Source organism: Ambystoma mexicanum, chromosome 6p (genome assembly GCF_040938575.1).
Source record: "Ambystoma mexicanum isolate Mex_15411 chromosome 6p, UKY_AmexF1_1, whole genome shotgun sequence".
NCBI lineage: Eukaryota > Metazoa > Chordata > Amphibia > Caudata > Ambystomatidae > Ambystoma > Ambystoma mexicanum.
In genome coordinates, this window is record NC_090935.1 from 1,357,921,214 (window position 1) to 1,357,935,577 (window position 14,364).

At 47.8% G+C, this 14,364-nt stretch overlaps 1 protein-coding gene across 4 annotated transcripts in view; it reads left to right on the forward strand.

Annotated features, from left to right (window-relative positions):
• The first annotated feature begins 288 nt into the window (after positions 1-288).
• The window catches only part of NFIB (nuclear factor I B), an 870,278-nt gene continuing 856,202 nt past the window's right edge, over positions 289-14,364 (forward strand). Inside the window, exon 1 of one of the 4 annotated variants that reach the window (XM_069626065.1) lies at positions 289-592. In XM_069626065.1, the coding sequence (XP_069482166.1) occupies positions 497-592 (96 nt within the window). In that variant the 5' untranslated portion in view covers positions 289-496. The remainder of the gene's footprint in view (positions 593-14,364) is intronic. The other 3 variants (XM_069626060.1, XM_069626059.1, XM_069626066.1) reach the window with 3 other exon arrangements.

Here is a 14,364-nt window from a genome sequence, read left to right on the forward strand (position 1 = left end):
CAAGTAGTGTAGCCCTTGGCAGGCGGCGCGGCTCCAGCTGCGGCCGCTACCTGTGTGTTCCTCCTCCCCGAGCGCGCATCGCCGACATCTGAACCGTGGCCCCGGCGGTGTCACTGAAACTGTCACGGCTTTGTTTTGGGGAGGGAGTGGGATGGGGCAGGGAGATATTAATTCAGAGCAATTGCGTCCCTCCTCCCCTCCCCCCACTCCTGATCGGCTCAAACGTCAGACAACACACAACAGACGAGAATGCGAATAAACTTTTAGCCGGTAGCCCGGGATAGCAGTCGGCCGCCCACTTGCAAGACACTTAACTCTGACACACACACACAAACTCCCAGAGGCTGCGACAGCACCGGTCACTGCAGGCCAAACGCACTGCCCCGGAGGATGGAGTCCGTGCTGAGTTCGGCGCCCTTCCCGTGATGCAGCGTGATAAGGACTGGCCCTCTTGGCACCGCCCGTGTCCCCTCTTATCTCCGGTGAGCGGCGACCGATGAGGGGCGCTGACAGCGCGATGGCCGGGAAAGCGTCGGACAGCGCCATAAAATGGCAGCTCTGTTACGACATGTCGGCCCGGACCTGGTGGATGGTAAGTGGACTGGGATGATGACATCGCCCCCCTCTCTCTCTCTCTCCCTTGCAGTGTGTGTCCCCTCCCGCACGAACTACTCCTTTGCTACTGGGCCGCACGTGTTTGAAGATAAAAGTTCGGGAAAGTTTCGAACCCCAACCTCCGAACTTTGCGAATCTTTCAGGTGCAGCGTTCTGTCGCCTGTGTGCTGCGACGAATGCGTAACACCCAGCGGCCTTGGTTCTTATCATTTGTTATTGAAGGAGGGAACTCATGAATTATACTGTACACCTGTCCATGTGGGGGGGGGGGCAGGGGGTGACTTCTGAGATGGGGCAGGTCAACACGCTAGACCTGAGGCGCCAGCCCCACTGTGCTGCGGGCTAATTATGCATTGCGTGAAAGAAGCAGCCGGAGTCACGGTGTATGTCGCTTCCACGATATGCCACTGTCCCCCCAAAGCGCCCCCTCCCCTTTAATTCCGACTCCTCGTCCCTTATAATGAGCAGAGCAACTGGGGCGCCGTCTGATTAACACGCAGCCTGTCGTAATTAACTTCAATTTAATGAGGCTGCGAATATCCAACCCCATTTCTTTATTTATTTGTTTGTTGCTTGAGCGTAAGATTCCGACTATACTCGCACTGCTCTAACTAGCACACTACGCTCTCCAAGAGGATGGCATATGCGCGTTTCTGTTGAGAGAAGGGGGCCCTAAAGCTTGTTGATGGTGAGACCCGAACAGGGAACAAGTGTTTCGGGAAGAGAGGCTTCCTCCCCTTATCAGTGTTCAGAATTCCCCTACCCCCTTCCCTTCATATACCGATGTGTTTTTTTTTTTTTTTGCTGTACACACAATGGCCTCTTGTGCGCCGTGAATGGCGGCCTTCTGCGGACTGGCATTCCTTTATGAATATTAATTTCATTCTTGGGCCGCTTTTGTGATTTTGTTCCCCTCGCCGGCTCTTTCATTCCCCCATTGACTGCCCCTGCTTGTTTGTCTGGATAATTATTATGCTTGCTCCGTGGACTTCTTTTTCACAATTAGTACAGTGCCGCGGCGACAAAAGGCGCTTTCTTCCGGGCTGGGCCGGCGAGAAGTGCTCTGCAATCTGGAACGTCTCCCTAGACCGCCCACTGCACAACTTACCTTTGCAAGCCACCTGTAACATGTATTTATTTTTTACCCATTCATGTTTTGTATTTTTGAACGGTCTTTGGTGTTTTATTCACCTAGATACTCTGTAGTTTTTGGGTTAAAAGTCTGTCGTATTTTTAACTAATGCACTTGGTGACATATTGTGATAAATGTGTATGTTTTTGGTGGAGTTATTTCTCAGAATTTGTATGCGCTTTATCCATATGAAAAGTAACGGCAATGTGGTGTGTGGAAAATGGGACTTGTTAAGAGGGCTGCTCCTTCTCTTTTCACATTCTCAGTGGGAGGGCGCATTAGTCCGTCAAGGTGCTTCATAACGGGCCATGGCGACATCTTACGTTTGACCAGCGACGTTTATGAAAAAAAAATGATGTAGGCGGACCACTGATCCATTAAAAGTACCCTCAGCGACATTGCACATGCTCGGGGTGTCCTTTCTTTTTTTCCTTGGCTTTCCGCCACTTGTCGCCACGATTTCCCCCCTTTATAAATTCCGGACCACAAGCCCCACAATGCAATGGAAATTGACAGGGCTAGACTACCAGCCCGCCTGTTCGACTGCGTGTGACGCACTTTAGAATCGGCGTCGCGTCTGCCTCCGAAACGCGCAACTCACGCCATATCCGTGTGAGGTAATGTCCAGGCACGTGCTGCGTGCCACCTCTACGCTTGAGCCAACTGACACTAAAGGAAATTGGAGAATTCATATTTTGGGGGAAGTAGAACGAAAATATGTTTTGGTTAAACAATGAACGTGCACTCTAGCAGGATTTCAGCTTATCTCATGCTGCTTGCTTTCGTCTGGCAGTTTATGTACCACTTCCCTCTCCCGCCCGAGTGAAAATGGCGGGTGGAACGTCAACAAATGGTTTGCACGGTATCCAACTGCACCACATCAGTTTCTGGACGCATGATTATATCTGTTAGAGGTCATTTGGAAGAGCACAGTGGAATTGGTTGAATAAAAACAGCTACTGAAATCCGTAGAGACCAGAGTGATATTTTCCACCCCAGCCCCCACAGCACTAGATTCTTGTAAAAAAAAAAACTAAAAAGACCTGTAACTTTTAATATTGCACATTAAAAACATCGATACCGGAAGAGTTGATAATGCTTCCGGTGCATTTTATGTCAACTACGCAGTGTATTTGAGCACGCACTTTTCGTGGGAAAATCAATGCTATTAATGCAACTGTACATGCCTTGGCGTGGGAGCATGCACCACACACAAAAAACGCACTAGGGTGCAATAATCTTCACCAATACATGCGAAGGATGTGCCTCACTAATACGTTGTTTGAAGGCGGGTGTGATGGGCCATGTCCGTGGCTTCTTGGCGCCGATTTAAATTAATATAATAGCCGAGGATGCGGTGTGCATACGAACATGACCACACTCGACTAGTGGACTCCACTTCACACGCAAAGCGCCTCTAGGCGCCGTGAGGGCACTTCGGGCCGGCTACAGTGGCGCTTTATTTGTTCTGCAGCCGAAGGGGCTCGTCTAGTTTGACAGGAAAAAACAAACACCGACTCTAAAATGTCTTCCATCTGTTTCCGATTCGAGATGGACGTGTTTTAGCAAAACACAAGGATGTCTTCCTTGAGGCGGCAGAAAAGGAGCCACTGCGGAGAGGTGGACGAACGGGCCCGGGTTGGGGTTGAGCGCGCGGGAGGGAGGGGCGTTTATTTGGGCGCACCTGCAGAGCAGCGCGCGCTCGCACTCATCCTCATCCTCGCACCGATGCATACTGGCGAGGAGACTGGATTGCATTGGTAAAAAAACAGACCTACCGGACATGCGAAACCTGAGACGACACGCTGTAGCGCAGTGCATGCGGCGTGTGACCGTGTGTGCACGCGGGGGGGGGGGGGGGGGTGCACTTTGTGTCACAGAGGCTGTATATAGTGGTACGTACGCGTGGGTGTGAGTGAGTGCACTTGTGAAAGAGTGCGTGTACGGCGTGTCACAACACTCACATGCTATAGTGAGGATGTGGCAGTGTGTGAGAACACGTGACAAAATATGTGCCAGTGTGCGCGTGAGGGGAGTGTAAGCGATGGGTGTGCGAGCCGATACCTGCGGTAGTGCGTGTGTGAGAGAATGTGAGTGTGCGTGCCACTCTCCGGGATGATGCGCGTGCTCACGCGTGGCAGAGAATGCGTGCCTAAGAAGCAGGTGTTAACATTGCACAAGTCTTTCAGTATCTTGACCAATAAAAACCATTAAAAAAAATGGCACAAGTCATCTCAGGGCTTTCCAAAATGACTGCGGCGTTTCCGGGCAGTGCCACAGAACAGCCCAGTCCAGCAATGTATATGCAACCTGCTATATTGATACCAAACGAATTCATACCCTTTGCCGAGACAGCTGAGCCGGACATTAGAAACATGCATCCGAATACAGAAAAACATTTGTTTTTCAAACGACACATTTGACCGTGTGTTTCTAGGGATCAGCCGCGGAGGCGAGTCAAGCTTCGGAACGGGTGCACCGACTTTCCATCGCGCCTTCCTGGGGAGGGAACAGGAAGGGTGCATTTTCATTTTCGAGCCCCAAGGAGAACCTACCTTTCTACGCACACCCACTGGCGCTACACGCGGACATGCACGAGGAGTGGTATAAGGCACACATGCATATTATCTAACGCGGCAAGGGCGCACGGTATCACGCTGTCCGCGGATTGACGCCCGCGTTTGCGGGATGGCGCATTCCATGTAATTCCCCACAGGCTAGCGTTGCTGAGCGTGTGCATTGAACATATTTCCACATGGCACGTCCGTCAACTAATACGACCTAAATGTTCAGTCACGCTGCGGTGACAGAGTGTGGCTGGGAATGGGCCCGCCCGCCTCTATTTGAGAGTCATTTAGAACGGGTGCAGTTCGCCTCAGATCTCCTCCACTAAAACAAGACCCTCAACGTCCTCCTGCTCCCAGGCGGCTCGGGAATCTAGTGGCAAAATACCGGTGGGCCTATTCATCATCGTCCGTCCTGGCAAAGTTTTCTTCTTTTGCCTTTTAAGAAGCGTAGTGCACCTTAGGGGCGGAATCTCCGCGTGCACCGTTTTTTTCATTGCTGGAATTCGTTTCCCCACACCGCTCGCACGCACCTCTTCATCGAGTGCTTTTCATGCCAGCATGAGGGCGCGCGTGGAGGCCCTGGGCATATGCAAAATCACTGGGAAGGAACTCCCGCGTTCTCTCAGCGGGAGTGCACATTTTGGAGTACACGAAGCATTCTGTTCCTCTCTCGCTTTGCTATTAATCTGAGCATTCGTATTTTAGGGCACACACCTAGAAGGGAGGGGACTCATTCTAAAAACAAAAACACGGATAGTGTTTCCTTTCTGCAGATGCCCTGGCGTCATAAATGCACACCCTCGCTTGTGTTTGAGGTGTGCGCCTGTCCCGTTTTTGTGGAGTAAATTAGATCAGCTTGCACTGAGCTCTGTGGTGCCTTTTGCAAAGCATACATATTTCGGTTTCAATAATTTCGGATGCACTTGCTGCGATAGGCTATTTATAATGTGCTTAGTACCAAGAGGTTTCTAAGCGCGGACCCAGGGATCGAACCTGTGTTGCTCCGTGTCGCCTTGCGAGAACGTTGCCCACGAGCTCTCCTCCAGATATCGGGGAATGGCACTTGTTTTTGTATTCCCAACAATCTCGAGTGTTACACATTGCACTTTGGAAAGGAGTAGGTGGACAACAAACCCCCTAAACGCAGTCATTTTTTAATGAAATCTGGTTTGGATTACCCAGGTGCTAATATGATGCCTACGCCGCGGCTACCACTCGTGGAGGTGTTGTTGCGCCTTAGCCGTGGGTTCGAATCTCGGCTTTTCCGGACCGTCCACCACTCTGTGTGATCGTCTCCCTCGCCGTCCATCTATTGTTCTGCGGCTGCCCTTCTACATCAGCTGTGAGCTGCCTGTACCCTGTTCTTACTTCTACACACGGAGCCTGCTGTCCAGCACCGCATATGCAGGGCAGTGCCTAGACAAAATTTCAGCCAGGGGGAAACGCGAGAAGGCCCCTCTGCAGCTACCCCGCACCGCACCCCCTCTCAAACTCATTGACATTTAAATACTGTTTTATTGACTTGTACTTAAAATGGATATGAAGGCAACACATGCTACAATGTTACAAACATGAATTGAGTTTTAATTGTCCCATGCCTAGGTTCAGTGCCTGACTGAAGGGCAGTCTCCCGGATGTTGCTGCCACAAAAGCGTCTATAGCTGCTACAATCTATTGTCCCGTCATTTTTACGTAGTAAGAGGCAGCCACTCCCTTCAGCTGGTTTTGCCCAGCGCCCAGAGGCTGTTCCGAATGCTCCGGTGGAACTCGAAGAACAGAAGATGGGTGTGAAATAAGGGGAAAGAGGCAGTGAGCAAAAAGGAGGCAGTTCCCAGCCATGTTATGCATGGTTAGGCTACAAAGAGTGCCCCGAAGCCACGTGCAAGCGCTATCGGGAAAGGCCAAAGAAGTAGATGGGCTATGAGGTGAAGCAGTCATGTTGCCATATGATCTGAGTACCTAGGCCAAGTATAATAATGCGTGCCAGATGGTGTGAGTGAGTGCACGAGCATTTAATGGGAAAACCTTGTCCATAGCGAGAGCACCGCAGTAAAGCAAGGATGGCAATAGCTAGAAAATGGCATGAGTACTTAGGCACGTGATGAACCTAATGGGGCGACTTCCTGGGCATATATTGTTCACTTCTGGCAAATCGCTGCATGCCAGATGGATCGCTCGGGCGCAGCAGGCTTGTTTTTGGAATGGGACAATTCCATGTGACAGGTTTGCAACCCCGCGCGGCCATCTAGGCCCTTCATCATTTTGAGGGTGATGAATCGAGTAGCATCAGTGTGTAAATAAGTACACTGATTAATACAGAGCGTAGACGACGTCCATTTACAGCTCTATAAACAATCACAACATTATAATTACACGATGCAAGTACAATGCCAGCATATTGAAATGCCTAGTAAATTGGGCTAGTTGCTGTTGTCAGGTGGCAAAAGCTGGCAATTTGTGTGAATACCTGGCAGTGATGCAAGTACCTTACTGTGTGAGGATAATACCTGCAATAGGTTGTATGTGAACATGTCCCGGCAAAACCTATGAAATGATGGTAACTTGGAAATGAAATTGTAGCACTATGCAAATTATGATCGTACACAGGCATTTGATCTCAATGACTACAGGAGCAACAGAGAGAACCTTTTCACTGGACACAAATCAAAACTGTTGGCTTTGGTAATGCTTGTTTTCTCACTTTGCATATACAAGTTGTTCACAATAAATAACACACATTCACACACCACCACCACACAAAGGAGGTAATCCCCCTAAGTGCAATCCCCTCAGACTTCAAACCTTCAATTTTTTCAACTCCTGGCCCCTTTGCTAAAACTTAAAGGGCAGCTACAAACATAATAGGTAACAATATTGCTTTTTTTTCAGCCTTACTCAAAATGTTGTTGCTTCCCGTAAAGCAGCATACTTTGGCAAGGTTACTCCATGTCACTTGAACATGTGTTCTCTAGTCGGGGCCGTTTTATTTAAAAGATCAGTGCAGTCTGGGGGATATAGACATTTTTGTTTCAACCAGATTCCTATTAAAGAAAATAATGCTTTTCAAAATAAACCGAACCACAGGGGTCACATGACATGGAGCCACCCATTTGATAGCCCCAGGACATCCCACAAACAAGAAAATGAGCCTAGTCACCTGCTACATGAATGGTCATTCCTTTCCATATATGATGGCTCCCTTCAGAGATCTCCTTCGGTCTTCCCCCCTTCCCACACTACCTCCTACTCCTGCAGGCAGTCTCTGAACCTTTTCATTAAGCCAGAAAAATAAATCTTTCAGTGCCCCATAAACCCCCAACCCTCCATTCTGGCATGCAAGTGTTATGCAGCAATTATCACACCGTCTAAGGTTCTGGCGCCTGTTTAAGCATCTTTAGTTTAGTTTAAAAGATAAAGATGAAAATCGGGAGATGTGGGCCTTCTAAAAGAAACATTAACCTATGAACAGAGTATTAATTGGGAGCACTAGAAACATGGCACTGCCGCGCTTGATTATGAGTTTGTTGCGTACCCTGCTGCGGGTGGTTACGTGCCCCACTGTCCTTGGCTGAAAATTGGAATGGGGAGTTGAGACCCTTCACATTTGTGCCAGGTACAGTAAAGAAATTGGGAGTGTATTCTCTCTAATAATGCGTCTGAGATCTTGGTTTAGGGAGTGCTGGATCTGACTCTTTGCAGCTTGCCAGACTGAACGCATTGCGGCCGCCCGGCAAGTTGCAAAGAGTCAGATCAAGCTCTTCAATAATTCTGGAATGTCGGTTAACCACGTGATTAACTGTTGGCACCTCCCCGGCTCACAGCAAGACTTATTTGCAAGACTCAATAAAACATTGTTGCCTTGAAAATGACCGCTGATGGTTGAAACACATGTCGGCAGCAGAGTGGCGTAACACAACATGTGGCGGCCTCCGTGTGAGCCATACTGAGGCCCTCCCCCCCAGCTCGGTAACAAATCAAGGGTCGTGCCACACTCTGGGCCGGCCAAGATTATCATGCTTGCGTAATACGGACAAACATGCTGCTTCAGGGGTACACCGCACACTGTACTAGGAGAAGTATATAGATTTATGTGTGTGTGTGTTTTAATGCATTATACATCACACTTTCTGAGAAAAATTGGCTAAAAAGCCAGAGCATATGCAATTGTTTTGTAGAGTAACACTGTCCAAAAATTCAATACGTGTAAGTCACCAACAGTGCACAGGAACATTAATGCTTTAATTTATTTAATGCTTTGCTATTAAAAATGCCATGCCACATTGAAAACATGTTCAAATGCCTGCACATTATAGACCAGTTTAGACACGTAAGAACATATTACAGTAAAGCATGCCAGGCCACATTTAGACAAACTTGTACTGGTTGCACCAAAAGGCCAGTCAAAGCAATAACATTTATCATGGTTGTTTTATACCAGATGCCCAGAAAAATATACAATGCCACAGTAAGAAACGGCTAGACTGGCAGCACCCAAATGCCAATCTATCCAGGTAATTACACTTAGGAGCAATGCTTTATCAGAGATGCCCAGTTAAAAAAACATCTAGCCAAACTCAGGAATGACTAGACTGGCTGCAGCAACATGCATCTCTAGCCACTAATAGCATAATAGCACATATCATGCCTGCTTATCCTAGAGATGGATGACATTATGATTTATCGCACAACCCCAGCTCCCCCACAAATCCTTTTGCCCTTCAACCCCCTGCCCCAACACCCAAAATTAGCACATCGGTCTAGAATTACCTCCATGTCCCTCTTCCTAGTCCCAGTGCTGACGTATGAGGCACCTTGCCTCATAGGTAAGTACTAGGATGAGGAAGAGTGGGGCTAGGAGTGATAAAGATTACAAGTACCTAAGCCAGGCATTACCTCCATGTCCCACTACCCCTTCCCAGTACTTGTGTATGAGGCAAAGTGCCTCATACACAAGTACTGGGATGAGGAAGAATGGGGATACGAGTGATGAAGATTACCACTAAGTAATCATGCCATCAAACACAAACAGTGGCACAACACCATTGATCTGACTGGGCTTCCGTCCTCTCCCCCAGCGCCTGAAATTTTGGGCTATGTTGACTCGACCTGACTGACCAACAAAGCCGTTGTTACGCTCACCTGGCTCCCACAGAGGCGTCGATCTGAACTGGACAGCTGCTAACTCCACCAATGTGACCCATAGAGCATGATGACAGACTAGACTGGCCCACCTAGCTTTGCTTGCTTGGCCTGTAGGAATATTCTTCTGCAAATGGAGAAAGGGAATTAACCACCCGTGGAGTTGAGCGTAAATCCCCCCTCCCCACTGTTCTCCCCACAGATCACCTTTGATGTCCCCTCTTATAGTCTCACCTGATGGTTTGAAAAGAGGAGCTCTCCATCCTGCATTGAGCGCAGGGGCGCGTTGATAACCAGTTGCTTCATTGGCTCAAAGGAATTGGTGAGTTCCAGAACGATATTGACTCTGAAAAGTATGTAGTTCGCAAGAGTTCAAATGCCTGACTTTCACTCTTGTCTGATTCCTTGCAGATTGCAGCTTGACCCTAGTGAAGAGTTCCTCGTGGCAACCGGTAATATTCTGGTAAGGATTTGTATTTCCAACACAGTTCGATAAATAATGTCAATATGTAACCTGTTGCTTTCTCCCTTATTCAGGCACTGAGATAAAGTATGAAGTCTCGGGGAATAATACCTCCGGCGGTAAAATCAGGTAAGTCTAATGTGGTGAGGAGGGTTCCCCTTGATAGTCCCTTTGTTTCACCTTGCTGTCCTTTTGTTTCCCCTTAGGGGCCGGGGTTCGGCGAAGATGCAGTGGAAGCTGCGCCGACCCGTGAAGAGGAATAGTACCCCCGGTGGTAAAATCAGGTAAGTCTATGGGGGGGTTACTAATATTCCTCTGTGTATTCCCTTGGCTCACCTTGCTGTTCTTGTCTACTCCTTAGGTGCCGGAATGCGGCAGGAACATGCAGGAGGATGCAGTGGAATGTTAAGATGCTGCGAAGGCTGTTGAGTTCAGCGCGGCGCTGCAGCAGGCGAGGCGACGCGCATAAAATAGCTTCTTTCTTCCAGCTCGAAGGCGCGATGGATCGGGAATTCAGGTAAGGATCAAAGGTATTGCTCTTGTTCTAACCTTTTCTCCTTCTTTCTCCTTTTTTCTAGGAGCTCCAAACTCGAGGCGGGCGTGGCAGAAGGCTGGATGCAGACTTGCAGGCACGGTGAGCGTTACGCTGCTGGATGCAGAATAACACGAAGCATGTGCTGCTCTTTGGGCATGGTTTAAATTGCGACCAAAGTAGTCCCAGGTAAGTATTCCTCCCCAGCCCCGCCCGAGTAAAAAATAGTCCCTAGGTAAAATAGTCCCTTCCAAGCCTCATTTGGTTTGGAGCTCTTGCAGCATGGTCTGCATCAGGTAAGCTTGCAGCATGGTCTGCATCAGGTAAGTTCTACTCTATGAGCCTTGCGCCTATGGCGCCAGGACTGACTCTCCATATGAGCCTGGCGCCATAGGCGCCAGGACCGCACCCAAACACCCCCTAGCAGGGGTTTTTGGGCTTGCCCAAAATAACTTGATGCCTGCTTCCGGGGTTGCTGGACCTGGTCTGGATCCCCGGGGGTAGGCATCATGACAGCCGTTGCTGGACAGGACAGGACAGGAGACAGATGTTAATCAGCCCCTGTGTTTCATCGTTAGCAAAGGCCCAACAGTTACTAAGGTAAAGAATTTTAGGCAGTTGAAATTTTGATGTGGGATTAGTCCTTGCATGACAGGGGAGTGATTGGACGGGTAGAGAGGGGACAGGAGACCGCTCATTCTCACAGAAGTCCATAAGTGGGTGCTTTCAGACTTAAAGAAGCAAATTAACTGCTTGTAACATTGAAGCTGCACTAGAATAGTCTCATTAGAATGCGTAAAGGAGCTACATGCCCCCACACAAATACTTTTGCCCTTCTCCTACCACCCCGTGAAGTTAGCAGCTCTCCCAACATTTGAAGGGTTAGCCCTCCGAAATGGTGGTTTTGTTGAGCCCCTGAACCCAAGCACACACACCATTCACCATACACATACACATGCACACCCAGTCACTCATACATTTAAGTGTGTACTCTTTCACCATGCCGGCACACCGAGGCAGCCGCCCGTACATTTCAGTGTGCACCCTTTCACCATACAGGCACACCCAGGCAGCCACCCATACATTTAAGTGGGCACCTTTTCAGCATACACTCACACACGCACACCCAGCCACCCATAAATTTCAGTGTGCACCCTTTCTCCATACACTCCCACAGGCATACCCAGGCCGCATCATGCACCCACTCATTAATGCACATTACATATAACCGCCCTATAGTTAAGGTGAGTCGGAGACACATAGGAATCCTTCAAAATTCTGCTATTAACTTTTGATTCAAGTAACGGATTTGGCAGAACTGTTGAAAGTGATTAAAAGTCTGCAACTCCATACCTAGCCCCCAAGTGTCAACATTTGTTTTTGTCCAAAAGTGCGGCCTATTTGCCATTACTTTTCCCATAGACAAAAAAGGTCAATTTTTGCCAAAGCGCACATCCCAAATCGCTGTACGGATTTGGACAAGGTCTGAAAAAACTTGGGCATGAAGTATTGAATCGCACGTCATGCATGGTTTGGGGTTATTACGTGCTGTGGTTATATTAAAATTTGATGGAGAAGGGGGTGTCCCCTTCTCCAAAAATTATAGTTATATCTCCTATGGTGCATTGCAGGATCATGGTTTTCAGAAAGGAAACAACCGCCATCTTGTTTTTCTCTTGAAGAGTGAGATATTCGAGGGTATAGCTGAGGTTACGGGAAAATGAAATGCTGTAAAAATCTATTTGCAGGTCAAAAAACATACAAATGCCAGGCTAGAGGGTGGATGACTGAGTGAAATTTGAGAGTTGGAGGGGTCCAGGGACCGAGTTTGCAACACAAATCTTTCCATAGCCTGCTATAGCCGCCATCTGAAAGCAAACTGCGTCACACAATCTGGGGTGAAAGGGAGAGGGCCAGGGAGGTGAGGAGGATGTGTGGGGGTGGGGGGAGCTGGCATAGATGTGAGGGGCCCATGGGGCAAGGAAGCATTTTATATCGGGCTGTTTTGCTGATATTCGCGTTACAAAGGAAGGACTACAGATAACCACGAGTGTGTGGTACCCGTGGTTACATTTTTCTTTTAAAGATATTTTTATAACTATAGTGACATCAGGGGTGAAACATCACTCTCCATGATTTAAATGCCATCCAGGTCTCCCATTCATGCAGTAACCAGGAAAGACTCTGCTTAGCTTCATCCTCATCCTCAGGTGATGTTGCCTGATGAATGGGCTAAACTTACAAGACCACTTAGAGGATGGGCAACCGAATGTGCATCTGAATTATTTACTTTTTTAAAAACTGTGCTACTGTCAGGCCTTGAAGGTTTTGCACTCAGAGACAATTTTTTTTGCCTTTTTACGGAATTGCATTCTGGTATTGGTAGTCTCCCAATCAATACTAAAAAAAACAGGTATTTTAATAGCAACAGTGGGTTTCCCATCCATGCAGTAACTGCGACAAGCCTTGCGTGGCTTCAAAGTGAGGAAGGGGTCAACCCACTAAGGCCATATTGCCAAGTATATGGGGCCCTTCTTGGCCCATGGCCTAAGGGGGCTGGATCTTTCCTCGCTTTGAAACGAAGCAGGGTCGGTCCCGGTTATTGCATGGATGGGGGACAGTCCACAGTCCTGAATACTGTGTGTGTTCTTAGTTTTAAATATCTCATAAAACACGGCATCCACATTTTTATAACACAGAAAAAATTAAATTAAAAAATAATCACATTTATGCTAAACACTGCTATCAGGGATCCCTGGCTTTAGGTAGTTTGAGACGCAGCACTTAACCATTATGCTACAATGATGTTACTGTTTGTATTGTCACAAGTTTCATAACTAGCCTTTTATCATTGAACATATGAAAGTATAGCCTAAGTATGAAATGTATGCCCCAATGAAGAAGCAAGCCATTGTGGATTAGTGGTTAAATGCTGGCCCTCGAACTCTGGCAGACCGGGGTTCATGGATGTATGTTTTTTTAATTGAACTAATTTAATTAAATGTAAAATAAAGCAACGCAAGTGGGAGATGGCGAGGTTTGATGCAGTGAAGTCATGTGATCTTATTTAGCATAAGGGCATTTAGACGTGGCTGCAAAGTCAGCCACGTCCAAACATCCCTCCTGCCAAAATAACAGCACCAGAATGGCTTTTGCTCCAAAAAGGGCGCACCGCAATGGGTGCTGCTGCACAATGCCCGTGCCAAATCGGCCCACACCAAAATGGTGGCACCGAAAACGGGTGTACCACTTGGAGAACACTGCTTAACCAAAGTGTGTGCTCCATGGCAAATCATTTAATCTCACTGCGCCGTGCCCAAAAACATTGTGAGTTCTCAAAGTTTGAAATATCTCATAACATACGGCATCCGCATTATTTTTTTTAAAAAAAAAACATGCCACTGTCAGTCCTTGAAAGCTTGCAGAGACAATTTTGTTGCCTTTTGCTGAATTGCATTCTGGTATTGTAGTCACACAGTCAAGATGAGGGCAACAATGCCAGAATTGTACACTTTTGCCTAACACAGTTCTATAATGATTTATATATTTGAGTGACACTATGGTATGTGTACTTTTGAAGTTAGCTTTATAAAGCAGAGTGTTGTTGAAAGACAGATATGCGGGTGAGGAGGGGAAATTATGAGAGGGCAAGTAAGTCATGAGTATTTGCCCACGATGTGGCAAGAGAGTTTGTAATCCTGAACAATGGTGCAGTTATTTTCCCCTGACTGTGGTTGTTTTTCAGGGCACCAGTAAAGGACACATGTGGGTGGACATCTTTACTTTTTTTCAGAGGGCGGGTGCAACCCCTTGTTTATTTTAGGTTGGTAAGTATTTGGATACCAGGATTTTACTCAGGTTGTCATGTTCGCATTGCAGACGCTTACCCACAAGACCACAAGCACTTGTTTCATAT